Source organism: Miniopterus schreibersii (assembly GCF_964146895.1).
Source record: "Miniopterus schreibersii genome assembly, chromosome: X".
In the NCBI taxonomy this organism is placed as follows: domain Eukaryota; kingdom Metazoa; phylum Chordata; class Mammalia; order Chiroptera; family Miniopteridae; genus Miniopterus; species Miniopterus schreibersii.
Window position 1 is genome coordinate 68,160,073 of NC_138104.1, and position 27,849 is coordinate 68,187,921.

At 56.3% G+C, this 27,849-nt stretch overlaps 1 protein-coding gene across 3 annotated transcripts; it reads right to left on the reverse strand.

The window, feature by feature from the left end:
* Nucleotides 1-520: 520 nt before the first annotated feature.
* L1CAM (L1 cell adhesion molecule) lies at nucleotides 521-25,483 on the reverse strand. 3 transcript variants are annotated; one of them, XM_081126476.1, is made up of 27 exons: nucleotides 25,147-25,483; nucleotides 15,368-15,556; nucleotides 11,714-11,819; nucleotides 11,284-11,486; nucleotides 10,330-10,452; nucleotides 10,055-10,225; nucleotides 9,706-9,817; nucleotides 9,399-9,583; nucleotides 8,872-9,003; nucleotides 8,594-8,737; nucleotides 7,954-8,065; nucleotides 7,675-7,841; nucleotides 7,424-7,580; nucleotides 7,103-7,227; nucleotides 6,831-6,941; nucleotides 6,390-6,587; nucleotides 6,071-6,141; nucleotides 5,671-5,893; nucleotides 5,023-5,138; nucleotides 4,617-4,818; nucleotides 4,399-4,521; nucleotides 4,110-4,283; nucleotides 3,891-4,010; nucleotides 3,613-3,768; nucleotides 2,943-3,077; nucleotides 2,559-2,642; nucleotides 521-1,958 (listed from the first exon to the last, which is right to left on the reverse strand). In XM_081126476.1, coding segments are annotated over exons 2-26 (3,444 nt in total). In that variant the 5' UTR covers nucleotides 15,369-15,556; nucleotides 25,147-25,483; the 3' UTR covers nucleotides 521-1,958; nucleotides 2,559-2,565. The 3 variants fall into 3 exon arrangements, with proteins under 3 accessions (XP_080982602.1, XP_080982601.1, XP_080982603.1); XM_081126475.1 differs by having other exon boundaries at nucleotides 2,570-2,642; nucleotides 15,372-15,556; nucleotides 25,147-25,214; XM_081126477.1 differs by lacking the exon at nucleotides 2,943-3,077 and having other exon boundaries at nucleotides 526-1,958; nucleotides 25,147-25,259.
* Between the last annotated feature and the right edge of the window lie 2,366 nt (nucleotides 25,484-27,849).

Here is a 27,849-nt window from a genome sequence, read left to right on the forward strand (position 1 = left end):
ATTTTTCTTCTCATGTTTTCTACTCACTCAGTTGAAGATGAATCAAAGACCTGCGGAGGCCAGGGATAGGAGAAAGGTGAGGGCCCTCACCTGGGAGAGCCAAGTAACAAACTGACTCAGAAGTTCCCAAGGCAAGCTGGTTGTCCCTGTGGGTCCACTTGAGGTTTATGTGTGGTCATTCATTTAAAGTATGTACTGGTTTCAAGGGCTGGGCACCGAGGGAGGTCTACTCCATCAGGGTGCTGAAGCCAGGAGCCAGGCAGGCACGCAGGTTGGTTATGTCACATTAGACAAGGAAGAGGCTCCTGAGACCCGGCCACACTCTGCTCCTGTGCCTGCCCTGTTGCAGGAATGAAGGGGTCCAATGGTGGGGATAGCCCAGAGCTGCCTTGGAGGCCAACAGGAGCAGGAGGAGCAGGTAGCAAGGCCTGGAAGGGGAGGTCGAAGGAGTTGACCTACTGCAGGCAGTGAGGGAGATGGTAGAGAAGCCTTGCTCAGTAAAATGACAACAGTTCCTCTTCGTTTCCAGGTTTTTATTTGCCTGTTATAATTCTGATATTTATATACATATATATACTTTTTTGTTTTTTGTAAAGGGCTCATCAACAGATCAAGCAAAGGCAGGGAGATGGGGGCTGCCGGCAAGAGCACAGCAGGGCTGGGAGAACCCATCTTTCCTTTTTTTTTTTTTTTTTTGTCTGTTTTTATTTTTCCTGGGATGGGATCATCAAAGCTAATTGCTATAAAACCTAGAAACCACCTAGAGACTCAGACATCTGCCTACACACTAGTGGCATATGGGGAAAGGGCAGGGTAGGAACTTTCAAAGTCACGGTGTATTTACATTTCCAAGGTGGGCAGAGGGGAAGGCTGAGGAAGGAAACTGTTCAGACTGGGGAGAGTGGGCTGCTAAGGGGTCCTAGTGTGGTAGCGGCTGGGAGAGGCGGGGTACATGGGAAGTGGGGAGGTGTGCCTGCCCCGCACCCTGGCAGTGATGGAGGCCACTTGGATGTTGTCTGGTGGGTACTGAAGGCAGCGTGTGTATGGAGCTCCTGAAAGCCAGCCACAGGGTGGGGTGGGCAGTGGGAGGAGGGCGATACTGGCGAGTGCGGACTCTGAGCTCTCCAGATGGCCTCCTCTGCACCCATAGCCAGCTTACCCAGCCTCCATCCTGGTTGGAGCAGAGATGGCAAAGAAAAGGGAGCAGATGGTGGGGACACCGAATTCTATCCTCAGTCCCAGTCAGGCTGGCCAAGGAGTGGCTGGGGATGGTGTCAATCTTGGTCCTGAGGAGATCCCACTAGGCAGCATCTGGGAGACCCCTCTGGGGCCATCCCCACTTCCCCTCCCCGACCACCTTGGTCTGTCTGCTCAAAGGCTGGCAAGGCAGCACCTGAAGGCTCCTGATGTGTGAGTGATCAGCTGGCTCCCAAGCTGGAGCAAAGCAGTGTGTGCCCAACAAGAGGTGCAGCTGGGTTTTGGCAATAAAGTGGGGTGCGGGTAGTCAGAAGGGGATTAGGCAGTGGGCTCCTCTCTTCTGCTCCCAACTCAAGCCTCCTATAGGCCCAAGGCCAGAGGGTGGGGCGAGGCCTAGTGGAGACAGAGAAGGACCTCAGTCCCAAGGTCACGGACCCAAAATAGGCATTGGGCTGGGGGTCCTGGCCTTGGACTCCCCTGTGGCCCAGGGCTGGGTTGCACCCTGCCTGCCTTGCCTGGCTGAACCCCACTACTCCAGGGTCCCTGCAGGGTTGATGGGGGAGGCTGCCCCTGAGCTGTCGTTGCCTCCTGCTGCCTCCTTCTCCTTCTTGCCGCTGTACTGGCCAATGAAAGAGCCATCCTCGTTGAACTGGACGTCCACACTGCCCCCATAGTCAGCCAGGCTGTCGTCACTGCCCAGAGGCTTGATGTCTCCATTGAGAGATGGCTGGCTGCTGCCAAAGGCCTTCTCCTCGTTGTCGCTGCAGGGGCAGAGGGCGAGAGGGAGTGGGAGGCTGCCCAGTGGGGCCCAGCAAGAGCTGGCAAGTACTAGCCTGATGGAGGAAGCCTGGCTGGGAGACATGGTGGGGCTCCAGTGGCCCAGGTCCTATCTGTCTTCCATTTACTCTGAATGCAGTGGAGAAGAGGTTCTCATCCTTGACACACATCTGGAGGGCAAGTGGCACGCACACCACCAGAAGGGCAAGGCTTGAGCATACCCAGAACCCTGGCAGATATGAGGGAGCAAGGAGGCACCTGTCCAGCTGTTAGCCCTTGCAGAGCCCAGAGTGGGGGAGTTGGGAAAGTGACAGGCAGGTCTAGAAGCTGGGTGTCAGTGAGCAGAAGAGGAGTTGGAGGTGTTGGCTTGTGCCTGAAACAGGGAGCTGCCAGATCAGAAGGCTGGGGGAGCACAGAGCCTGGCAAGCCAAGGCCTCTGAGATCGGGGTCTGACTATCTTCCCATCACCCCTGCCTTACCTCTCCAGGGACCTGATGTCACCCAGCAGCACAGAGAAGAGAGAGAGACAGAGTCAGATATGAAAGCAAGGGTGGTGCTGGGCAGTTGGTCGGCAAAACTCCCACCCCCAGCTCACCTGTACTCGCCAAAGGTCTCATCCTTCATCGGCCGGGCCTCGGAGTCCGCCTGGGTGTCCTCCTTGTCCTTTACTGAAGACACACAGAGGGGAGCTGACTTCTCCGGCCCCACCTATCCCTGGGTACTGGGCCCCATCTCCAGGCAGGACAGGTGAGGCTCCCCCTTTCTGTGCTCTGAGCTCCCCCAGCACTGGCCTGGCAGCTCTCAGAAGCCAGGAAACATTGGAGGGTGTACCGCTCACCTCCCACGGGGCTGGCTGCCATTGGCTCTGGGCCTCTGCCTGCCCCAGCATGCCCGTGCCGCCTGTTGGGGGCTCAGGGACCGAAGAGGACTTGTGGAAGGGACGTAGGGTGGACTGGGGTCAGGTTTACCTGAGTACTTGCCACCCTTGCTGCGCTTGATAAAGCAGAGGATGAGCAAGATGAGGAGCAAGAGAATGATGGCGCTGACGAAGCCGATGAACCAGCCCTCAGTGGCAAAGCCAGGGGAAGGGAGCCTCACACGGCCTGACGGGGAGAGCCCGGTCCCGGCTGAGACAGAGCCTCAGCCCAAGCCCATGTCCCCAGCTTCATGGCCTTGTGCGGGGACCTCACTTTTGTCACAACCCCTCTGCCTTCAAGCAATGGTCAGGGGCAGCGGCAAGCCTGGCCCATAGACACCAGGGGGCCGTGTTGGGAGGGTGATGACCTGGGGCTGAGCGCTGTGTGTAACTGATATACCAGAAGGGGGACTGGACTCTCTGGAGAGCAGGGGTCAGGGGGGAAAACCTCCTGAGAAAATGACTGCCTTAGAAACAGTTAAAAGAGAAGGATACTGGGGAGAGGTGATGTGGGGGGGGGGGGATGTCTGTAATACTTTCAAAAATAAAGATAAATTTTAAAAAATAAAAAAAATAGAAGGGTACTAAAAGGGGCCATTTCAGGGGCCTGGATTTCTCCGTCATGGAACCGAGATTCTGGGAGGTGGCCTAGGTTGGAGGTGGCTGAACCTGGGACAGAAGGAAGCTAACTGGGCAGTGCCCCCAGCTCCCTGGGGCCTTACCAGTGCCATTGGTTTTCACAGCCATTTGGTGCAGGAGCACCATCTCCTTGAGCAGGTGGATCTCGTAGTCAGTATCAGGCTGCAAGTCCCACTGCGTGTAGGACCTCTGGTTGTAGCTGACATACTGTGGCGGGATGTAAGTGTCCACCTTCTCATCTGCAGGGGCGAGAGGGCAGCAGAGATGAGTGGGAGTGCCAGGCTGCACCCTGGCTCCAAGCTGCCCTCAGCCCCTCTGGGCCCAGAGCCCCTTCCCCTCAAGAGGAACCATTTGTGCTCACCCCCCCGGGGTTTGAACCAGATCTGGAAACCGAAGTTGCACTGGCCCTCTTTGGGGACCCAGGAGACCACGCTGTAATTCTCGCCGGCCATGGCCGAGATGTTGCCAAAATCCGGGGTCCCTGAGGAGCGAGAGAAGGGTGTGGGACATCGAGGCAGCTTAAGGTTTGCCCTCTTGGGCCTGGCTGCCTGGCAGGGCCTCCTCAGCTCTTCAACCTTACCAGATAAGGCCATGGTGCCTCCTTTCCGTACAATGGCCTCGCCAGGGCCTTCTTTCGTGGTGGCCTGCAGCCGGAAGCGGTACTGCAGGTGGGGGCTAAGGTTGGTCAGGTTGTACGTCCGTAGCTCAGGGTCCGAGAGGTTGAAAGACAACTGCTCCTTGCCCCCGTCGTCCACTGCAAGGACAGGCAAGGAGGCAGTGATCTTTGACAGACAGCTCTACCCATGTTCCAGCTCCCCTCCAGTTCCCACTCAGGCTGGGCTGGGGCTCTGGGCCCACCACATACGTACATGGGTGGTAGGAGAGCACAAAGCCAGTGAGCACGCCATTGTGGCTGAGCGGAGGTTGCCAGTGCAGCAGCAGGCTGGTGTCGGACTGGCACTCCAGGTGCAATGCCTCAGGGTGGCCGGGCACTGCAAGGCACAGAGACAAGCAGCAGGTACTCACCCAGGCTCACCCTGGGACAGAAAGGAGGGGCTGGGACAGGGGCACAGAGTGTAAATCTCACCTCCCTCTGGGGTGCTGAAGGTCGTTTCACTGGCAGGCCCCAGTCCCCGGCTGTTAAAAGCCTGCACCTCCAGATGATAGGAGCTATAGGGCCGCAGGCCTCCCAAGATGGTGCTGGTGGTGTTGGCAGGCACCACCACGTGGCTTTTGTGGACGTGTCTTTTGCTATGCTTCCTTTGACTGCCCTCCCACCAGTACGTCACCTGCAGATGGACAAGAGACCCCGTAGAGGCAGAAGGCATCCAGCAGCGACTCCCAGGTACATGCTACCCACTTTCCTCACAACCCAAGGACTTCCAGAAGAGCAGCTGGCAGGTGGCAGAGGCCTACCTCCAATCTTCTCTCACTTTTAGTGGCTTTACGCCTCACCCTGGGATCGCCCCACCTCCCACACCTTGGACCCTTACATTGTATCCGCGGAGGTGGCCGTTGACCTGGGCTGGATCCACAGGCCACCACTTGACTAGCACAGTGCTCGAGTTGAGGATTTTGATGTCTTCCAGCTTAGGTCTTGCCTGGGGATCTGGAAACAGTGTAACACAGATGAGGGCCTGTGGCATCCTGAGGCCAGCCCAGAACCCTTCCTCAGGAGAAGATGGATTTGGATACTCTATGGGGAGCAGGCAGTTTGAGGGGCAAGGCATTCGCATGGCCTCAGGGTCTCTGCTTACAGACTGTTTATTAGTTGCAAGGCAGAAAATAGCAACTACAGGGAAGAGTAACCAGAGAAGATCTTGACCAGGTGATCAAAATGAACATCTGATAATGTTCCAGATTCAAGGGAAGGAAAGCAGCAGGACAACTAGACCCGATGTGGGATCCTGGACTGGACCCTGGACTGGGGGGAAAGACAGCACTGACTGATATAATTGGAATATCGACTGCCAACTAGAGAAATGTATCGATGGTAACTCTCTGAACTTTCATAATGGCACTTTGGTTATGTAAGGCAATATTCTTACTCCCAAGAAATGCACTATTGAGAGGCAAGGGCTGGGTGTGCAGTGCAGGGGGTGGGCTGTGAAAGTGCACAGGGGCTCCACCCTGCTACTCACAGTCTTCCCCAGAGTAGCCAATGGTGACCTGGGGCTCGGGGCCCTTGCCCTGGCTGTTGATGGCTTGGACCTTGATCTCATAGGGCACAAAGGTGGAGGTGTTGGACACCACCAAGAAGGGGTCGATCACGATCTGTTCCTGCCAGGCCCCTTGTGTCCCCTGAGGGCGCCACTGCACACGGTACTGAACCTGCGGGGCATTCCAGTCCATCCACCTGAGTGGCTGCAGGGGGCAAGCAGAAGAGGAGCTGGTCAGCCAAGAGCAGTCCCATCCTGTGACCTACCTCCACCCAGCCTCACATCCCCAGTCATCCTCTGGTCCTTAGCACAGCCAGGGGGATCAGCAAACATGTGGGTCCTGGCATGATGTCCAGGGGGAGCTCAGCCCAGGTGCCCTCACCTTCCAAGTGATGACCATATTGTTGGTCTCGTTCCCTTCCCCTTTCACTTCCACGGGGTTCTTCTCTGGGGCTGGAAAGTAACGTGTTGTTAACATATCAATGCTGTGGGCTCCTGCTTAGGCAGTGAAGGTCTGAGGACCAAAGAAGAAATCGCCCATTCTGGCCCTGGAAAGCAGGAGCCAATAGCCCCAAGGGAACCCTACCCCCAGCTCCCTCTGGAAACCTGAAAGCAGAGGAGCTTGGGCACAGTTACCTCTGCAGGCCCTCCTTGCAAAGCCCGGGGACCCTGGTGTCTGAGACCCCTCCCAGGTATCTCACCTGCTTCAGGTGTGACCACAGTCTCAGAAGTGGGGCTAGGCTCCCCAGGGCCATATTTGTTGATGGCAGTAACTCTAAAGGTGTAGTGGACATAAGGTGACAGCTTGAGGGTGGTAGAGGTCTGGTTCCCAGGCACCTTGCCCAGACTGTACCATTTCTCAGGAGCCATCTCCTTGTCTTCAAATTCAATGTCATACTCTGCAAAAAGAAGTGAATCGGAAATGGAGTTATCTGTGTGTGGCATGGGGGAGGGGTAATGTGGGTCTAAGTCTGGCTCTCCCAGAAGGAGGGAGTGCCCCAGGCAACTAGTATTCTTGAACTTGCATGAGGAACCATGAGCCCCAGCTAGGTGGCATTCATGGAGCCAAGGTCCCTGGAGGAGGGAGGGCTAGCGAGGGTGGCAGTGGAGGAGGTGAGTGGCATCATGCTCAAGCCTCTTACTCTCAATGGGGGCGTTGTGGTCATCAGCGGGGCTCCAAGACAGGCGCACCTGGCTCTGCTTCAGCAGGTGACGATCGGACAGCTCCAGCTGAGGCACGGGCCCAGGGCTCCCTGAGGGCCATGGAGGGTGGGTTCTCTGGCAACTTGTTTGAGCCAAAAGACCCAACCCCCAGCTCAAAGGGTCCTGTAACGTGAACCTGGACCTCTGTGCTCCAAGGCCAGTTGCTCCCCATGCCTCCAGGCCACAAGCCTGTTACCACCCTATGACTCACCCACCACCTGGAGCTCTGCCTTGCTTTCCACAACATCCAGCTTTGTGCTGGCCACACAGCTGTAGTTGCCCTGGTCACTGTAGTCCAGGCTGTAGATGACCAAGTGCCCATTCTCTATGAAGTACCTGGCAGGAAGGGGAGGGAATGCTTGTCCTTATGCTCCCGGCGGAGCTACCACTTTCTACCATCTGTGCTCTGCTCCCTTTCCCTCCCTCTCCTGCCAGAACCTTCTCCCTCAAAGCAGGGGCGCTCTGCCCATGGATGAGGCCAGGTCTGGACATTCTGCTTTTCCCACACTGCCCCCTTCCACTGAGCCCGCACTTGTCACTGTCCCCAAGCTCCTGGAGGTTGCGACCATCTCTGCGCCAGGCGATGTTGTGCTGCAAGGAGGGGTCAAAGGAGGCCTGGCAGGTGAATGTCACTCTGGAGCCTTTCTTCTTGATTGTGTTCTGGGGCCCCTGTGTGATCTGAGTGGCATCTGAGGGCAATGATGGGAAGGGAGGGTCACTCTGGTGTCCTCCAGAGACCCTATCATCCCTTCTGGAGGTGCTAATCACATGGGGTCACCTGACCTTTGACTTGCAGGTTCGCCACAATGGTGACATTGTTTTGGTCATTGGCAGCCTGGCAGAAATAGTGTCCTGTGTCGTTGGCCTGGAGGTCTCGAATGCCCAGGGTCCCGTTGGCGTAGGGGAAGAAGCGCTCGTCCTGAAGCACGGTCTTCCCTTCCTTGTCCAGCCTAGCACAAGCAGGGTGGGCCTGGTTCAGTCTCCCCGAACTGCTCCTCTGCCCCCTGGCTTCCTAGGCCAGAAAAAGGTTTAGACCATCCCAGCAGGGGTGGAGGGACTTACCACTGGACACTGGGCACAGGGGCTCCAAAAGCTTTACACAGAAGGTAGGCAGTGCTGCCCTCGACTGCCAAATAGGTCTCATTGTCTGGGGTCAGGATTTTGGCCGGCAGCTCTGGAGGAAGAGGAGTCATGGGAGACAGAGCAGGAGGGCAGATTCAAGGCTGGGCAAGGGAGCCATACTCATCAGGCTTTCCTGTGCCCAGCTCAGGCCCCCACCAGACTGAACCTCTCTCTGCCTCGAATGTGCCTCCCTATCCCAGCCACCCAAATTTTACCAATGTCGAGGCCCCACTGACAGCCTACTTCTTCCTGAAGGCCTTCCTGGCACAGCCCCCATCTTCCCTGAGGCCCCAAGAGAGGAGCCACCATGCTGGCCTTGGCATATCCTGGCCAGGATGAAATGAGGTGAGCCAGACCACTCTCTAAAAGGCTGCTCTTTCACCTGCCCTTCCTCCACACCCCTGCCCTGCTATTGTGAGGATAAGAGAGAGAGAAAGGGTGAAGGGGCCCGGAGATAAGAAAGGCAGCCATGGTAGACAAACCAGCTGCTGGCTGAGTTGGCCTGGTGGGCTGCAGGGACAGACTGGGGGTCGTAAGGCACAGAGGGGAGGGCAGGTCGGCCTAGGTTGTTGGCACTCACGGACAACATAGATGTAGGCATTAGCCAGCAAGAGCCCATGCCGGTTGCGGGCCTCGCATTGGGTCACCATTGTGTCACTGGGCTGCACGTTGCTCAGGATCAGGGTTCCGTGCTGGATCCGGTACTTCTGGTCCTTGGTCAGCTCTGTGCATGCGGCAGGTGGGTCCACAGGCCAAGGCAGAGGAGTGAGTCACGCTGAGGCCCCTCCTCACCTTCCTCTTCCTTCCCTGTTCCCCAGGGCTCCCCATGCTCCCTGCCCCTGTCTGAGGCCCTCTCACCCTCCACAGGGATCCCGTTGACTCTCCAGGTGACCTCTGGTTCAGGCCTGCCCTGCACTTGGCAGTCCAAGCGAGCAGTCTCCCCTGGTCCATACAAACGGCTCTGGGGCTTGTGTAGCCAGTAAGGGGCAGCTGCAAGGAAGGGGAGAGCTGCCCTGAACCCGCAGCCTGTAGCCAGCTCTTCCCCTGGCCCAGATCCCTCTGCTTCCCCCCCCCCCAAGTGACAATGGGCATCGTGAATGTCGTGAATGTCGTTAGTCCCCAGACGCCTTTTTTTTTTTTAAAGATTTTCTGATTCTTTCTTTCTAAAATTTGAGAGAAAGCAAAAGAGAGAAACATCGATTTGTTCCACTTATTTACACATTCATTGGTTGATTCTTGTATGTGCCCAGACTGGGGATCCAACCTGAAACCTTGGTGTATCAAGATGATGCTCTAACCAACTGAGCTACCCCACCAGAGCCCCAGAGGTCATTCTTGGGAGCCTTGCAGTTGGGCAGGGGTCCAGCCTGGCAGAGGCACCATACCTTCCACAGTGACGTAGTAGGTGTGCCGGTCACTGCCCAGTGAGTTCTCAGCCAGGCAACGGTACTCGCCATCGTCCTCCTCACTCACGTTCCGCAGATGCAGAGTCTTGTTGTGGTTCTGGTAGGTGACTCGGTCGGCTGGCATGGGGCCACTTGGGCGCAGCCACTTGATGGTGGGCGTGGGGCTGCCCAGGGCCACAGTGCAAGGAGGCCAAGGAAGAGAGTAGAAGGGAGAGAAGACAGGGCTGTTGAGCCCTGTCCCTCAGCAGAAACTCTGCCCGACCCCACCCAGAGCTCCTAGACTCACAAGCCCTCAGCGATGCACTCCAGGCTCAATGGCTGCCACTGCAAGGCCACCACGTGGCTGCTGGCGTTGGTAGGGAAGAGCAAGCGTGGCTTCCTGTCGATCATGCTGTTGGCTGTGAGGAGCAAGGGAGAGAGTGACTTTCGACACCCGAACGAGCCCTTGGGGTCTCATTTTCTTCCTTTGCTAAAGGGAGCGACCACCTCTGCTTTTACCACCTAAGAAGGGGTTTGGGAAAGGTTGAGGTGGGAGCCAAGCTGTCTTCGAGGAAGAGAAAGATCCTCTGATCTAAGGAATGGGCCAAGCCTGAGGTGAAAGAGGAGGGGGGTATGTCAGAAACTTTGGGACTCACTGGTTTTGACCCGGAGGTCAATGGGTTCCTTTTGAATGATTGTCCGAGTGCCAGGGAAGTGGGCATGGCATATGTAGTCTGAGTGGTTGTCCGAGGTGAGCACATTCGCAAAGTAGAGGTTGCCATTCTGGCCCATTGTCACCCGCTCATCCTGTTTGATGTGCAAGATCTCTGTGGGAGTGGGGGTCAAGGAAGCAAAGGTCAGGACCCCCCATCCAGGAAGACATGCCCACTGGCACCCCCACCCCAGGTGGCAGCTCCTTGTGGGCACCCACTGCTGTTCATCCAATAGATCCGGAGTGGCTCTGCACTGGGTGGAGGGTGGCAAGGCAGAATCACTGACTCCCCTTCTTCTACCTCGACAGGTTTTACTGTCTCCTTTGGCCACTTGGGAGCACCTAGAAGGGACAGAGAGGCTGGCACGATGGGTCCCAACTCTCTTCTTGGTTAAGGCAGGTCAGGACAGGGGAAAGGCGGAGGGATGGCTGAGGGAGTAAGAGGGCCAGACCATGAGGAAGGTCACATAAAGGGAGGTAGAGACTTTGGGTCCTTTCTGGGCTCAGGGCTGAGACTGGCATTCCATGCAGGAGAGGATGGGCAGTCTGGATGGCTGTAAAGGGTTAACCCTCCACAATTCTCAGCTCCCAACCCCAGGACAGGACAAGGATGGGTGGGGGGAGGCTGAGGTGCAGCAGTGGGGGAAGGGAGCTGTGGAGGGATGCGGGAATCACAGACCCTTCCATCATCCTGACACAGAAACCATGGCAACGGTTCCCAAGGTAACCAGAGGGGCAGAGAGAGGAGAAGCAAGCTTGGGAGGCAGAAAGCTCAGGGAGGATGGAATGCAGAGGGAAAACCCCAGGGAAAAGGCGACACAGATAAAAGCAGAGCCAGAAACGCCAGGTTGGAGGTGGGGAGAAGAAGCAGGAGAGAGAGAAGAGGGGAAGCAGAGTGGTGGGGGAAGTGGAGAGAGATGACCCAAGAGTGGCAGAAAAAGAAATGGGACTGCAGAGATGAAGGGGGGACCGAAGCCCAAGCCCAGGCAATGACTCCAGACAGAGACAGGGCAGGCCAGAAGGAGGGACAATGCACGCAAAGAATCAACCCTCCACCCACTCTGTCAGCCAACAAGCCTGAGCCCACAAGCTCCCACACAAGGTCCCTGAGACCTGATCAGGGACCGTCTCATGTGTCCTAGGCCTTTCCCCCACCCCTGCAGTGCCTCGCACCCTCAGCCATGAGCTGGATCTCATGGGACATGGCGGTGCCCAGCTTATTGCTGGCAAAGCAACGATAGGTGCCCTGGAACCTCTGGGCAAAGTTGCTGTTGTTGCCGGTAATGGTGAAGGAGCCAGAATGGGGTGCTTGGTGCACGGTCACACCCAGCTCCTCCTTGGGTTTGAAGTGGATGCCATCCCGAGTCCAGCGGAACCTGTGGGCAGAAAAGGGCTCGGAGGACTGAGGCCCTGGAACCTGGATCAGGAGACAAGGGCAGTAGCAGCCAGGGGCCCCCGGGATAGGCTGGGATGGGTCAAGACCAAGGGTGATGAGGGAGATCTAGGGCTTCTGGGCTCATAAATTGGGAGGCCTAGGAGGGCTGAGGACTAGAAGTTGAGGTCAATGGTCAACAACAGGGCTTAGAGGGTGAAGGTCACTCACTGTACTTCGGGTTTGCCACTGGCCTCACACTTTAGGCTAATGTCATCTGTGGGGAAGACAACCAGGCGCTGTGGAGACTGTTCTGTGATGACAGGTGGTTCCATCACTGGGGACAGGATGGAAAGAGTGGTGGTGAGGATGACATCATGGCCTCAACCCCCATCCCATCATGAGACAAACTTGGTCTGGAACCCCTGGAGGCCCCAGGGCCATGGGGGTGGGCAAAGAGTTAGAACAAGCTAAAAGCTAGAGAGACCAATTAGCTTAGCTATAGGCATGTGGGATATGAAAAGAGAGAAAGGGACACAGAATAAATGTAGAAAGGGACAGAACAGAGAGAAAACAACAACAAAAGTTACAAAGAAAAATGCTTAAAAGAGAGATGAAGCCAAAGAGAGAAGCAAAGAGTATGGAAGGAAAAAAAGAGACAACAAAACCAAGGACACAGAAACCAAGAAGGGCAAACCCCTCACGGGGAGAGAGGGGATCAGAGAGAACAGAGCACCAGAAAAAACAGCAAGAGTGATGGAGAAAAGCCAGGCCAGGACAGTGACAAAACAAAGACAGCCCACACAGGTGAGAGAGAGGTGGGCCTCCAACCTGAGACAGCGGGACAAGGACCCAAGAGCCAGAAAAGACAGGAGCCAGCACAGGACACATGGCACACAGGGAGAGGAGGAAGGAGAGTGGAACATGCTGACATTCCTCTTTCCCTCTCTCCCTGGCCTCCTAGAAAACACTCTCACCCTCCCCCAACTTACCGTGGTGTCCTTCATCTGAGAAATCCAGGCAGCAAGGGAGAAAGTGGAGAGAAATGCTGACACACAGCCCCAGCAGGGAAGAAGTAGACCCCCTGGGGAAGGGCGGGGTGGGAGAGGAGGCCATTGCGGTGTAACTTGCAGGGGAGGCACATGCCGGGTTGAAGCTGTGGCAAGTCAAGACCCAGGACAGGACAAAGCCCAGATCATCAGTTCAGGGGTAGGGCAATGCCCAGGGGGAGTCAGGCCTGGGTGTCAAAGGGCTGGGAGAGAGAAATGTGTGCCTTTAACAAGGAGTGCCCTTTGGATAGACGCTTGCATCTCCCTGGCAAGGCCTGCAGAACTGACCCCACCCAGGATGCTTAGGAAGGCTGGGAGGCAGACAGCCCACAGCCAGTGCACCCTCCCCTGCTCCAGCCCACTTCCCTCCTAATCCAATTAGCAGGGCTCAATGTTTTCAATTACCCAGGCCCAGCCTTCAGAGCCCAGCAGCCTCCTCCCTGTGAAACCCTCCCAGAGGCCCTGCTGTATCTGAGTTTCCATCGCCTGCAGGGCTGACACAGTGCTCGTTTTCTCCCCTTCCTTCCTCCCAGTCTGCCACCAAGCTCCCTGGGGCTGAGGCCAGAGCCACTGCCTAGGAGCAGGACTCAGCCCAGCACTGGTCAGGGTGGCTGTAAAAAGGGAGGAGAGGGAGGGCAGGTAGGGCTGGGAAGGGAGCCATTGGCTGCTTCTGAAAGCTTTGTGTCTGCAGAAGACCTCAGTGTGAGGGTCCCCATGAGAGTGGAGGGAGCTCCCCAGGGACCCTGCAGAGAGAGCCCAGAGCTGGGGAGGAGCCAGTGCAGGCAGCCCAAGAACAAGAGACGATGACGGGGACTACAGGATAGGGAAAAGTGACTGGGTGGAGAAAGCAGGAAGAGACAAAGGGGCCTGGATTGGCTGGGGAGCGAGCTTGAGCTGGAGGCCATATTGTATCGAGGTTAATACCAAGTCCAGGCCAGTGGCCAGGGCAGCCTTGGAACTGCCATGGTCTTTGGCCTACTTCTCTTTCCTGGCTCCTGCCTTTCTCCAAATTCTCCCTGCCTCTCCATACACAGATGCACCTGGCCAGATGGCCCAGCCCGTGTGGTAGCAGGGAGAGCTGATACCCAGGGTAATGCCTGAAAAGCAACTGAGAGGAGATGGAGAGGGAAGGAGGATGAGTATATGTGTGTGAATGTGCAAAAGTATGACACCGGCACATGTGTGGATGTCCCGGGGTGGACTGCAGTATGTTTGTGAGCATCCACCAGTGTATTTGTATTATAGGGGTGTGTCTTGCCAGAGTGCATCTGAAGGCTGTGTGTGCATACTTGCATTCAGTGTACAATTTTGTATTGAAAACCTGCCTGTGTGGATGACTGTTCTTTTGTGTCTAAACCCTTCACTCTTGTGTGTGTGCACATGTATTCATGTCTGTGTGCCTCCTATGTGTCCTCTCAGGGTCTCTGCCCCTTCTGTATCTCTGTGCCTGGCTAGGTACAGGTGGCTTGTCTATGTCTACCCATGTGTATGTCCATGTGCATATGTAGCTGGAGGAGTCTGCATAGGCATGACTGCATGGACCTCCATGTATGTATCTATGGGGGCATCCCCGACCTTTGTTATGTCAGCTACTTTCCACCTCCTCTAAACCCTTGCTGACCCCCAATGCCAGGTGCCTTCTAAGTCCACCTCCTTTGGTCCCTGTCCCATTCCTGGCATAGACAGTCTTTCTTACTCCTAGCTCCCAGCTCATTTCTCTGGGACACTGGCCTCCTCCAGGTCCAGGCCCAGAGACAAAGGTGGCAAAGTGAGGGGGGAAGGGATTGGAGCTATGGAAGGAGCAGGCTCAGGATACACAAATGCTACCCTGTGAAATGCCCCTCACTGAACCCTAACAGTCATTTAGAGCAGTGCTTACATCTCCTGCTCACACTCAAGAGAAAAGACCATCACAGTAATATACTCCCCCTAGCACAAACAGGTACTCACATGCAGCCCCACTCACATGCACACACAACCCACTACAATCAAATGTTAACAGTCAAATACCTATAGACCTTCACAAACCTGACCAATAAGTAACAGTTCTGGTGACTCACAAACTTACCCATATAGGAAATCAAAATTACACTCAGGAATCACTCTCAGGGACCACACTAAGTCAATCATAGGCGCGCACATCCACAGATACAAATATTCAGACTGTCCAACTCACAAGCATAAACGAATAATCATGTTCAGTCACAATCCTCTAGTTACAATCCCAAACACCCCCGCACCTACCTGTGATCCCCCGCAAATGTAATGCTCCAGCAGGTCCACCTCCCAGACCCACCAACTAACTACGCATTAAATTGTTGGATCCAGAAGCCTGCTGGCCTTTGCAAGGTATCTTTTCCTGTCTCAGTTCATAGGGCTACATGGGCCCAAAATGAGATTACCTAAGTCAGAGTTGGATCAAGACTTGAATCCAGGCCTTTGCACAAGCTAGCTGAGCACTGGGGACAACCCCATTTTCCCGCCCATCACGCCTCTGGGGGAGGGGTTTTGGAGAGGTGGGGCGGACCGAGAAAAAGCACAGAGAGGCCCAAGGAGGCGGGTCCAGGGCCAAGCCCTCTGTCCGTGGTGCTGAAATTTCCCCGGCTCGCCCGCGTCACTGTTTCCTGTCCATGGTGCTGACACCCCGCGCCTTCCATCTTGTTCTCTCTAAAGGTACCCAGTGTCCTGGGTACCTCCTGCCCACTCCGTGCCCAAGAAAGGAGGAGTGAGGGGGAAAACGGTTAAGGGTCCGAAACCCGGAGAAGGTGAAGAGTTAGAAGATAAAGAGGAGTAAAGCGTGGCGGTGAAGGGAGGCGCCAAGGCTCCCTCCAGCTACTCACATTCCTCGGGGATCTGGATGAGCAGGCAGGGGCTGCACAGGAGAGGCCACAAGTACCACAGCGCCACGGCCATCTTCCCGGCGGCGCCGGCGGCTCGGCGCGGCACAACCTGCCGGACTCAGGCTCCGGCGGGGTGGGAAGGGGATTGATGGACGGCTTGGGGTGGAAGCTGGGGGTGGGGGGCACTGGGAGACGGGAGGAGGGAAAGGAAAGGTGAGGGAGGAGAGAAAAACGGAGGGTTGTTAGTTACTAACATCTGGGCGAGCCAGGGCTCTTGGCCCCGCCCCCAGCCCAACCCTCATGGCCAACTCCCCCATCCTTCCCTCCACCCGCCACAACTTTGAGACTAAGCAATAGCTGGACCTCCAGGTTGCTTTTCATTCCCTTCCTATTCTATATTTGCCTTTCCCATCAGCTGCCTCTCCATCACCAACTTGTTGCCCCAATCAGTTCCCCTGGGCATGCCACAGGCTGCTTTGTCTGTGCATGTTGTTCCCATGAGTGACTCGATGTGCCAGCAAGGTGCCTATGGGCATGAGCGTGGGTGTGGATCTGCATGTAGCCAAATGTGCACATTAGTATTTATGTGTGCATGCAGGAGCACATTTGTATGTGTCTTCCCTGGGAGGGTGCTGCACTCAGAAGCATGTGCCTGTCTTCTTGTGTGTCTGTCTGTATCTGCAGGGGATGAATCCTCATGCCTGCTATTTCTGTGTGCACACATATGTAGAGAACTCTTGTCGAAATCTTATTGGTATGGGTTTCAGAGCCTACTGACCCCTGAATGCTGTTCAGGCCTAAAAAGGTGGAAGGGGGTGGGGGGCTTGGGAAGTGGAGACAGGTAAGGAAAGAAAGGGGCCCAAAGAGCCTGTGTTTTACAGAATAGGTTGAGGAAAATCAACAAAGAAGGGAGAAGAAAGCCTGACCTCAAGAAGTGGCAGGAGGGAGGGAGGGAGGGAGGGAGGGAGGGAGGGAGGGAGGGAGGGAGGGAGGGAGGGAAGGAGGGAGGAAAGCACCTCTCTGCTGTCCCTCAAGCCCCCAGGGGGCAATAAAGGCGACTTCCAGATGCTCCAGGCCAGGGTCAGGGCAGGGGTCAGAGAAAGCTCTGGGACAATACTTCTGACACCTCTTGAGTGACTGGCAGGCCTAGCTTTTGAAGAGGAAACAGACTCCTAAGAAGAAAGACCACTTTGACTCCAAACAGGAAAAGGTGTGAGAAAGGCAAGTGGTGGAAGTGCAAGAGGGGCAACAGCAGGATGCTGGGTGACTGAGGTTGGGGGCTGGAGCCCGGGTCTGGATGCTCTCACCAAGTCCATATGGGGCATCCTCCTTGTGCCAGCCAAGATCTTATCAAGGGGGGCACCAAACTTCATCCAGGATGCCAGAAGGGTGGGTGAGGAGGTCTGGAATGCTGTGTTAAGATATTTAGATTCTGTTAAGAGGCAACCAGGATCCACAAATTGGTTTTGTGTAAGGTGGCCTATGAAGAGTGACAAATGCAACAGATTTCCTGGGGAAAGGGCAGGAAAAGTGTATGGTGGTGAATAGCAGTCAACTTGGAGCTCTCAGACTCCCACACCCAACGCTGCAGGGGGAGGTGGAGAAGCACCGGAGTGGGTCAATGTGGATGGGCCGAAGGCCAGGAGAATGACTTGGAGGAGAGGAAGTGGCAAATACATGGCCAATTCCCAACTTGCAAGAGCTGAGCTGGGGCCCAGAAGGGAGGAGCAACAGCGGACCTGTTCAACCCCCACTTTCCCCAACAAAGTCAATGCAAGCAGGGTGGGCCCCAGGCCTCAACTTCAAGGCCTGTAGGAAGCAGTAGGAGACTCAGATCAGAAGATAGGCGATCAAACAGCAGCCTTGGGAGCTCTGAGCGCTCTGGTCTTAAGAGGGGGAGGGGAAAGAAAAAAAAACAAAAAAAACACTTGAAGAAGGACCTTCCTGCACTCGAGGAGGCCCAAGTGTTCCATTTGCTGGAATGATATTCCCTGTCACGCCAGCTCTTCCACTTGTTGTCCAAATCTAGGCTCCCAGAATGGGGTATGGCATATATACATTGGTTGTATACCAGGGGAAATGTGATACCCCCAACCCCCTGGTCCCCACTCTGCCCCATCCCAATGCCCCACAGTTTCCTATTCAACCTTTTTTAGTCTCCCAGTATTTGCCAACCAGCTCGCCACCTTCCAAGGCACTCAGAGGCAGGCAGGAGCCAGGTTGAGAGGCTCCCCGACAGCTGGCAACTCTGCCTCCTCTCCTCCCACTGCTGCTGGGTCTCTGATCTCTCACCATTCCTCTGGCAATTACAGAGCAAGCAGCTCAGGTTGTCAGCTCAGCAGGCCCCCCACTCCCCATCAGCACCTCCAGGGGCAGGGGAGGAGGGGGGCTATTCCACAAGCTGGTGTACAGATGGAGCCAAGGCCATGTCTGCGAAGGTGGGGCAGACTGGGGAAGACTGAAGGGTGACAGACAGGGTGAGAAAGAGGCAGGAGGGAGCTGGAGAGGCTGAGAAGTGGGGTTGGGGGAGGGAATGGAAGACAAAGACAGATGTAGACCACCATGGTAACAAGATGAAATCTGGAAAGAGACCCAAGCAGCAGGGAAAAGAGGGGAAAAGAGTAAAAGGGCAGGAGACAGCTGCAGAAAGCACTGATGAGAAGTGGCTGAGCAAGAGTAAGAGGTGTGTTTATGTATGTGTTTGTGTGAGTAAGCACAGGCCTAGTGGTGCCTCCTCTGTGTCCTGGTCCCTGGGGGATACACCAAGCAAGGGGTGGGAAAAGAGAAAAGATGAACCTGAGTCAGAGGAGGGGGCTTTCTTGGGCTTGGAAGTCAGGCTGGACTGATGGGCAGGGTGGAGTAGAGAAGCTGTGAGCCAGCACCAGAGAGACAAAGCCCAGGATGATGAAGACAACAATGACAGAGACAGAGCAGCAGGTCCCTGGCCACTTGTGGCATTGGAGCAAGGGTGTGGTACAAAGACAAGATGAATGAGCCACTGCTGGCTGGCCCTCAGGGAGCAGGTGCTCCCCCCCCCCCCCCAGAGGTGAAGGAAGAAGCACCCAGAGGACCACAGTGAATTCTTCCAAGATTGCTGCTAAGGCAGAGTGAGTAGCAGCCTGGCTGGGGGTAGGGGGATGCCCACAAGTCCACAGGCAAACAATGAGTGTCCGTGTGCATGCCCGCATGTGCACCCACTGCATAAACCCGCCACTGTGCTGGGGGAGGGCACAACAAAGGCAGGCTGCTCCTCAATGGGTCCAGCTGGGAATCCATCCTCCCCTGGGGCCTCACACACGACTCACAGGCTGGCAGAGAAAGAGTGTGGCAGGCACTGAAGTGGATGAGGACGGCATGGTCAGGCCCACTGGAGGCTGCAGGGAGGGGCCCAGCCCAGTGGGACCGAGAGAAGCCCCACCCTTGGCCACACCCTGGCCCTACTGTGCCCCTAGAACTCCTCTCCTGTGGCTTCTGTCTGCTGACTTGGGGGGGGGGGGGGCTTGGGAGGACATGGAGCCAGGCTGAGACCTGGGGTGGCTTGCTTTCCTCCTTGAACACACACACACACACACACATACCTTGGGAACCCTTAAGGGTGCCCTGCATGTGCCCACCAGCTCCCACTTCCTGCCTTAAGTCCTCTCTGCCCCACCCATCTGATGGAAATGCGCCTGCCCAAGGGATAAGTAACAAGGACCTCGAGCTCAGTGTCTGTTGAGAATGGCAGTGCCCTGTGACCTAGCAGGCCTGAGTGGGGGCAGGGGTGGGGGCTCTGTGTCCCAGGTGTGTGAGATGGTCAGAGGGTGGTGCCACTCCTGCATATCTGTAGCTCTGGGGGGCATGTGTAGTGCCACTCATGACTGGCTTGTCTCCTCAGCAGGACTGGTGGGGGCCTTGGAGCCTGTAGGTGCATATATGAGGGTGTGAGTGTCACCTACATCCCATGCACTGTGTTCCTTTAAGTCTCCTTCTTGCCCTCCCCCCAGCCTGTGGCTGGCAGGTTTCCATGGAGATGGAGCCCAGCTCCCTCCACTGGCAGAAATGAGGGAGGCCTAGAGGAAAGCTTACTGCAGCCTAAGGGGTTATTTAGATAATATATAAAGGAGGCTGCTGGGTAGGAACCCCCACAGGTACCTGGGGGCTTGGGAGTCTTAAAGGACTGATGTTTCATCCTTTGTGCTCCCTGCCTCACCCCTCCCAAAGGACCCCCCCTCAGAGTACACCTTCAACCCCTACAAAGCTGAGGTCTCCAAGGCAATGACAGCTTACCTGTAAAGGACCACTCTCCTTAAGGGATGAGGAAAGGGCGGGACAGAGGTTAACCCTTTGTGGGAGAGCAAAGAGAACAGTCTACGCTGGAGGAGGAAGGGGGAATCTCGCCATCAGTGGCAGGGACAGTTTTCTTCTACCCCCTCTCCATGTCACAGTCAGCTGCCCCATTTTATTGAGTAAATTCATGGATGGCACTTAATCACACACCAAAGACTCTTACACACAGGGACACTTTTATACACATCACTCATTTAATCTTTCAGACTGTTCTGTGGGAAGGCTGTGCTATCATTATCCTCATTTCACAGATGAAGAAACCAGAGTGCCGTATCCACGATCACTGATGCTTGCCAAGGGTGGGGTTTTAGATGGGGCAGAGGCTCCCTCTGAGGGTCAGTTCATCTCTCAGACTCGGCTTCCCAACATGTGTTCCCAGAGGGCCAGGAGCCTGGATGAGAATGCCTCCAGCAGTCCTGCACCCAGGAGAAAGGCATATTTGCTAGGCAGATGGCAAGCAAATGTGGGAAGCAGGGAGGGAAATCTTGGGAAGAGGCCACTCGGAAGTGGGATGTGACCCTCAGCACTGAGCAGGAACCATCCCGTCCCTTGGCCTTGTGTTTTACATGACTGCCCATCCAAGGAGACTGCCCATTCAAGGACTCTGCCCAAGAGAAAGCAAATTCCTTTCACTGTTAAACTCAGGGACAGCCTGGGTTTCTTGGGCCCCTCCCTTTATCCAAAATGTTGGGTCCTTCTGATCCCTTTCTTGAAACCAAAAGCCCCAAGGTATCCTCACAAAGAGGCTTTGACTACCTGCAAGGCCCCTCTCTCCAGTCAGGGCTTAGGGACAGCATTGACTCCCTGTGTAGAAGGGGAAACTGATGCCCAGTGGAGCAGGGGCCAAGACTCTGGCATCCCAGACCCCTAGAATGCCAGCAGTACAGCTAAGTTTACTATGTATAGTTGGGGAAACTGACGTCCACAGCCGAAAAGCTGTGTCTCTCCCCCCTCTAAGCTCTTCCTCTGGCGCTGGAAAGTGGACTCTGAACAAGACCAGAAACTCCCGACCTGAGAAATGAATGTGGAAATAGAGGGTGCTTTGGGGACTAGGTCAGAAGGGCAATGTACATCCTGTTCCTATGCACTGGCAGGGCCTGCCTCCAGGACTATGGGGGAGAGAAGGCTGCAGAGCAGGCAGGCAATGCTGGGAACATGCTAAGCAAAGTGCAAAAGCAAAAGGCAGCCCAGCCAGCAACAAGAGGCACCAGCCCCATGTCTCCCAGCTTGCTGTTCAGACCCCAGTCCTGGGATGCCTGGCCCCAAGTTGGGGGGGGGGGCAGACTTGGGCACCTAGAAACGGCTCAGACACTGCCAGGCCCCTCCAGCCCCCTCAGGGCTCCCCACTCCCAATGGGTTAAAGGGCAGAAGGGTCACAGGAAGACTGGGGGCAGACAATGGAGCCTCTGTCATCCCAGGCATTCCTAAGGAATGAACACAGGCAGCCAGGGGAGGGGCCAGAGGGCACCCCAAATGGGAAGCCCCACATCATGCAGCTAGGCATGTGAGCCTCTGCAGCCACCACCGTTAGTCCCACCCCTTCCTAGCACAGGCCCAGTAGAGGCTCCGAGGGGACTCATGTGGGCATAGGAGGATCTGTGTGCGCATGCTCTCTCACACACACACATACACATACACACACGAATGCACACATGCAACCAGATATATGATCCCCACACATGCAAAGAGTAATACACACACACTCACACACCCAAAGCCGTCCCCCATACAAACCTCGAGCCTTGCTGCCCTCCTCCAATTTGTCTGCTCTGAATGTTTTAGATAGGAGAGCTGAGGGGAGGAAGCTCCATGGGACTCATACCCTCCCTTCAAGCTCCACCATCAGGCTGACATCAAGATAGACAGCTCAGAAGGCACCCATGGCCAAGTGCGCAAAGCCCAGGATGCTGTCACCCTTCTGCTCCACCCAATCCAAGGCCAACACAGCTGTCCTTACTGGGTTTAGGGTCAAAGATTGGCATGAGTGTCAGGACAGTGGCTGAGTGCTCCCTCTGCAGCTTCATGACCTGGGAAGAACATGGAGGACTCAGGCAAGCTCCTGAGGCCTTGGGTGGGGGGCACTGGACAAACAAAAGCTTCTGGAAAGACCAGCAACCCACAACCTCCCCCTACAGAGGAACTCCCCACCCTCCAGGCTCCTCTCTCTCTCCAACCTTCAGGAAACCACAAAGATCCTGTTGATATCTGGGGAGAAGACAGGCTCGTCCTGCTAACCTTCTACCTTTGCCCCAGTCCTCTGGCTGGAGGTTACCAGGTGCCCCTGTCCACCCTCCAGGTCAGAGGAGGCCCCCACAGGAGGTCTGAGCCCAACCTAAAGTCATGGAACCCAGTGGATGTGTGCTGGGCTCAGAGCTCAGGGGGGCCAAGTTTAATCGAGAGCAGGATATGGGAGAGGTGGTAAGGCAGGAAGGGAGAGGAGCAGAGAGAGAAGCTAGACAAAAGGGGAAGCAGAGAGATGGAACCCAAGGCACCTACAGGGAGGGGTGGGGCAGGCAGAGGCAAATGGGGGAGTAGGGGAGTGGTGCACCCTCACAGTGAAACTTCAGCTGAGCTGGTGGGGGAAAGGTGATGGTCTGGGGGGAAGTGGAGAGTTGGGTGACTGACAAGGAGAGCAGGGGGGTGGGGAAGCAGGAGGGGATGTCCAGGATTGGCACAGAGCCTTATCCAGGGATCTAGATCCAACCTTCCCAATTAGGGGAGAAGGAGGCATGGCAAATGCAGCAGCCATCTTGGGAACCCTAGAGGGGTGATTCAAACCTCCCCCCCCACCCCACCTTCCCCATTGTCTGAATCACAGGGTAGGGCGTGGCCCTTGGGGCTGAGAGGGGGCCTGGTGGAGGAGGGCCATTGGCTAGGATGTAGATCTCTGCACAAAACCCCCACTTCCATTCCATTCTCCCCAGAATATGCCCTTTCTGGACCCAGGGCACCCACACTCCCTCCTGGTCCCAGAGCTGTTTCAACCTTTAGCCCAAGAAGGAGATCCAGAAAAAGCTTCCATCACACCTTCACCTTGGCTCTCCTGGAGGCTGGGCAGTTCTGCAAGACCACATGGCTCTCACTGCCCAGAAGAGTGCCCCAGAGACCTTCTTTCCAGCTGTAGCCCTTTAAAGTGGCACCAGGGACTGTTTGCCTTGAAAGGGACCTTGGAGATTAAGCAGTAGTGCTCTCATCGGATAGCCAAGAAGGCTGACACTCAAAGCCAGGGAAGGGACTGAGGATCTGGAGTCACTGGACTAGGGAGTGGCAGGTATGGCATGGGAGCTGCCTCTTCCACCCTCCCCAGCCAGTCTTGTCCAAGCACATGTCATGGAAGGCACCGGCCCCAGCGGCAGAAAGAGGCTGATAGGAGTGCAGCCGGGGTGCTCTTGTCCACTGCAGTAGGCCCTTCCTTACTCCATGCCTCCCTTTTCCCTTTAGACAGTCACATAGGAAAAATGAAAATCAATTTGTGCCCCCTGAGGACGAAGACAGTGTCAGTGTGGTTCATTACTGGCTTTTCTATGGGCAGCTGTGAGCCGGCCCAAGCAGGCACTTGGCAGTGAGCAGCTGCCCAGTGAATGACTGCCCACCCCATGGGCCACTGAGTTCTTAGGCAGGGAGGAGCTCATTACTGCATAGGGAGGGGCTCCCACAGCCTCAGGTTGCCATGTGCCCACTCTTTGCCCACTCTGCATGGGTCTGGGCACTAGCGGAAGAACCTCTCAGGAGCAGGTTGTAGCAAACCAAGGAGACTGAGGCTGGGGTGTACTAAACAGGCTTCTCCCTTGGTGATCAGATCACTAGTGATTCTTAATTTCTTTTGTTCTTTTCTGTATATTTCAAGTGTACCACAATAAGATGTACTACCTTTGGGATTGCACACACACAGACATAAATAAGTATGGAAAGACTAGGATGTGGCACAGAAAAATGGCCAGGAGCTGGGGGTAGGAGGGTCCCAGCCCTGACCTGAGCTCCCCATGTGGTCACAAACATCCAAGAGCCCCAAAGGCTCAGGAGCCCATGGGTGCACATGCTGGCGTTGCATGGGCATTGTGCCAGGTGAGAGGCCATGCCCAGCTGAGTCTCACTGCTTACAGTAAGAAGCTGGCCAGAGGTGAGAGGCCCCAAGCAGGCCCCTGCCCCAGCCACCCTACAGGGGACAAGATGGGGCTCAGAAGCAGTTTATGGGAAGAAAAGCTGACTGGATTATTCACTGTCAGCAGAGATGGCACCGGGCTGCCCAGAAGTCCCTGCTTTCTGGGTGGAGTTAACTGGAAGCAAGGCACCTACTTGGAGGGGAGTGCCAAGCCCCCACTCCCTGAGGGGGGCCGATGGCCCTAGGAGGGCCTGGGAGAGACCGGCAGTGATGGGCGGGGCTCCAGATATCCTGCAGGGGGCAGCAGGTTGTACTAGGTGTTCTTTGCAATCCCTGCAAAACAAGACTCCCAAAATCTGCCTTAGGAAGGGGGTAATAGGATTTGCAGACCCTTCCATAACCAAATAGAGGTAGGAAGACTGTAAGGGCAAAAGACCTGTAGTGGGTTGGGGTAGGGCCCTGAACTGAGCATCTTGCTTTCCAGAATCCCCAGCCCTGAGCCAATGATGGCCTCCCTCCCTCCCACCCCTCTACCTGACAGACCCACATTCTACAACCATGTGCACAGGCGCACACACCGGTGGGCGCCCAGGCCGATCTCACTCGATGCACCCTTTCTTGGCCACAAGAGCCTGCAGAAACTGAGGTTCTAGACGCACCCTGCGCCTCTGGGGAGGAGACCCCAGTCCTAGTGCAATCTTGGAGGGGAGGCCCTGGGAGTCCAGGCTGGGGTTTGGAAAGAAGAGAGAGAAGAACAAAGCCCCCCACCTCTACCTTGGGGCACAGAGCCAGGCAGCGCCCAGCCCGGTTCCCTCCCCTTCCCCCATTGCAGGGGCAGCCTAGCCCACCCTCCCCTCCTACCACGCCCGTGGCCGAATTTTCAGTGGAACCCGGACCTCAACTGAGGAAGGGGGCAGCCACGCCCAGGGCCACACCCTGCAGCAGCCTAAGGCGGGGGACGGTGGGGGCGGCTATCAGGCCCCGTCGCGATCCCTTTCTCACACACGCACGCACCGGTAGGGACGTGCCAACTTCAGCCCCCACCTGCCTGCACAGACCTTACTTGACTCCCCCCCACACCTGGAGTGTCCCTCCTCGGGTCGGCATTTTGGGCGCAGCCCAGGTGCCCCTCTCACCTGTCGGACTCCAGCCCTGGCCTCCTTCCCTCGCCCCGCTCCCACCCGCAGGGCCGAGTCCCCGCCACCTGGGTGGGGCTCCGGCCGGCTCGCCCCTGACCACGGGCGGGGCCGCGCTCCTGCTCTCGTCCTCCGGCTAGGGCTGGGCCGGGGGCCCTGGGGCTTCGCAGCTGTGGCCCGGTCCCGAGGGCAGGCCTGCCCGCCTTACCTGCGCTACGGTCGCCACTTGGGCTGCCCGCCCAGCCTCCGCGCACGCCGGCCTAGGACCCGTGGCCCGAGCGAGTCTGCGATGCCTGGCGATGCTGCTGCGGAGGCGGCGGCGGGGCGGGGGCGGGGCGGGCGTGCGCACAGGGGAGGGGGAGGGGAGCGCAGTGGAGGCGAGGGAGGGGGGAGTGAGATCACCTCCCCGGCTGCCCGCTCCGCCCCGCCGCGCCCTCGCCCGTCGTCCCGGAGGAGCCAGGCTGCGGAGCCCCGCGTGCGCTGAGAGCTGCTGATGGCCCTTTCGGGGAGCTCAGTGGGACCCGCGCCCACATCCCCGGAGTGCCTCGGATGCCCACACCGCAGCGGAGGCTCCGGGCAGAAATTGCGGGGCGGGGCTGCTCCCAAGGTTGGGGCTCGGCCTTGGAGAGAGGAGTCGGGCTGTGAAACATACCCCCTCTTCCCAGCCCTCCGTCTGCCCTCCAGGGTGCTGGGCGAGCTTTGGGCACTCACATGCAACGCGGTCCCAGTCTTGCCCCCGTCTTGAGGTGTTTGGATGCCTCCCCTCCCAAGGCAAGATTCCCAAGCCCTGGGCTCTCCCAATGAGTCCCCCCTAATCCTAGGCGCCCAGTTCCTGAGGAGAGAGCGGGACTCGATCTCAGCCAGCCAGACACACGCAGAGGGGCACGGGCTCCTAACCAGTCCAGAGCCTGGGGGTAAGGAGGTCTTGGAGAGGGCGCCCCTCTCAACTGCCACTCCCAGTTCCCAGATATTCCTCTGACTCCCTGCCAGCTTTCCCAAGCTCGACGTTTTATTTCTTTGTCGTGGAGTTAGCCCCATCCCGACCTTTCCCGGTGGCTCCACTCTCCCGCAGCCCTGCCCAGGAAGCCCGGGGAAGGAGCTCCTCCCCAATGCCCCACTAAGCTCGAGGCGGTCATGCGGAGGGTGCAAGAATTCCGGAGTGAGCCGAGCCTGCCGCAGGGCAAGGAAGGCCTAGGGCCCAGATGGCAGATTGCAGCCCTGGTGGCCACAGTATTTTTATGGGCATTCCTGTTGCCCAATGAAGCATTCCCGGGGCCCTCAGCTCAGCCTCCTGAGACCCTCCAAGCAGTGCTGGAGGCCTACGTGGGAGGGGCCCTGGCATCCTGGCCTGTTGTCCCCACCCCATCCAACCATCTCCTTGCCAGCTTCTGTTTATTCTGGAAGAGGAGGCTTGGAGTGGCCTCACCTTCCTTCAGGGAAGGTCAGAATGCCCTGATTCTGGCGGTCTTTAGAAGGAGCATGCACAAGACTGGACACCTGAGTAAAGGTGGAGGGTCTTCCACACCCAGCTCCAGCCTACCCCCAGGGCTACCAGTGGCCAGTCTTTTGGTTCCAGGAGACCAAGAGTGGGAGTGCTGGCAGGACTCTTATGCCACTGGTTCAAGCCCCTTCAGGAGCAACGAGGAGGCTGAGCTGGGGCACAAGGCCAGTGGGCCTGGAGCTGGCTTTGAAGGGCAAGCCTAGGCACCCAAGAAGGGGGTATTTTCCATGAGGCACTGAGCTGGAGTCTGCTTCCCGTCTGCTCTGATCCAACCTCTGATAGGCCTGGCCTCTCTTCTTTCCAGCCACCTCTGCCTCCTCTCATCCCCTATAGTTTCCAAGGCCTCTTCCCCCAGCACCAACTTCCACAAATCCTTTATGGAATATTGAGTTTGATGCTGATCACAACGACAATGATAGGAGTAAAGTAAGAGAACAGAACCCATTATATGCTCTGCCTAAGTGCATAATGATGGGCTCAGTTTCCATTTATTATACTAGTACCCATCGCAATTATTACACTAAGTCACATTTATTGAGCCTGCCATTGTTCTAAGCACTTTTTTTTTCATCCTCACCCAAGGATATTTTTTCCATTTCTTTTCAGAGAGAGTGGAAGGGAGGGAGAGAGAGAGAGAGAAAAACATCTATGTGAGAGAGACACATAAATTGGTTGCCTACTGCACGCGCCCCAATCAGGGCCAGGGATCGAGCCTGCAACTGAGGTACATGCCCTTGGCTAGAATCGAACCCAGGGCCCTTTAGTCCTCAAGTCGATGCTCTAACCACTGAGCCAAATCGGCCAGGGCTCTAAGCACATTTCATGTATTAGCACATTTATTTTGCACACCAACTCAAGGAGATCAATCATTAGTTCACATGACAGAGGAGGAAACTGAAGCCCAAAGAGGCCAAGGAATGTATCCAGGGAGCACAGCCAGGAAATCTCTCTTCACTTGCTCATTGTATCTGCACATGAACCTATGATGAAGATTCTGTTATTATCCTCACCCTCCAAGTGAGGAGCCCCAGGTTATGCAGTCACACAGCCAGGAGGTGCCGAGCATTCCCTGTGCATTTGCTCACTGACTCCTCAGCCCATTACTAGTAAGTAGGCACCAGTATTGCCCCCATTTTACAGATGAGGAAACTGAGGTTCAGATGGGCCAAGTGACTTACCTAAGATCACCCAGAAAATAAATGGCAGAGCTGGGGTTTGAACTTACTTTATGTGACTGCAAAGCCCATTCTCCCACTGCCGTTTGCCAAGATAGAGGGGTCAATGGGAGCAAGAGCAGCAGGAACAAGAGAGGACTTTGGGCAGAGCAAGTCCCAAGAGAAGCAGGAGGGATTGACTTTGACCAAGAAGTGAATCATTGCTCCACTGCCATGTGTTCTCTGTGGAGGTTGG

Bases quoted from the DNA above. Each gene is read 5' to 3' on its own strand.
- L1CAM (XM_081126475.1), bottom strand. From the start codon at position 15,444: ATGGCCGTGGCGCTGTGGTACTTGTGGCCTCTCCTGTGCAGCCCCTGC. The intron at 8,738-8,871 runs GTGAGAGGGCCT...CCGCATGCACAG, and splicing joins CAACGGGATCCCTGTGGAGG to AGCTGACCAAGGACCAGAAG. The intron at 1,959-2,569 runs GTGAGCTGGGGG...CTGCCCCTGCAG, and splicing joins GAGACCTTTGGCGAGTACAG to CGACAACGAGGAGAAGGCCT.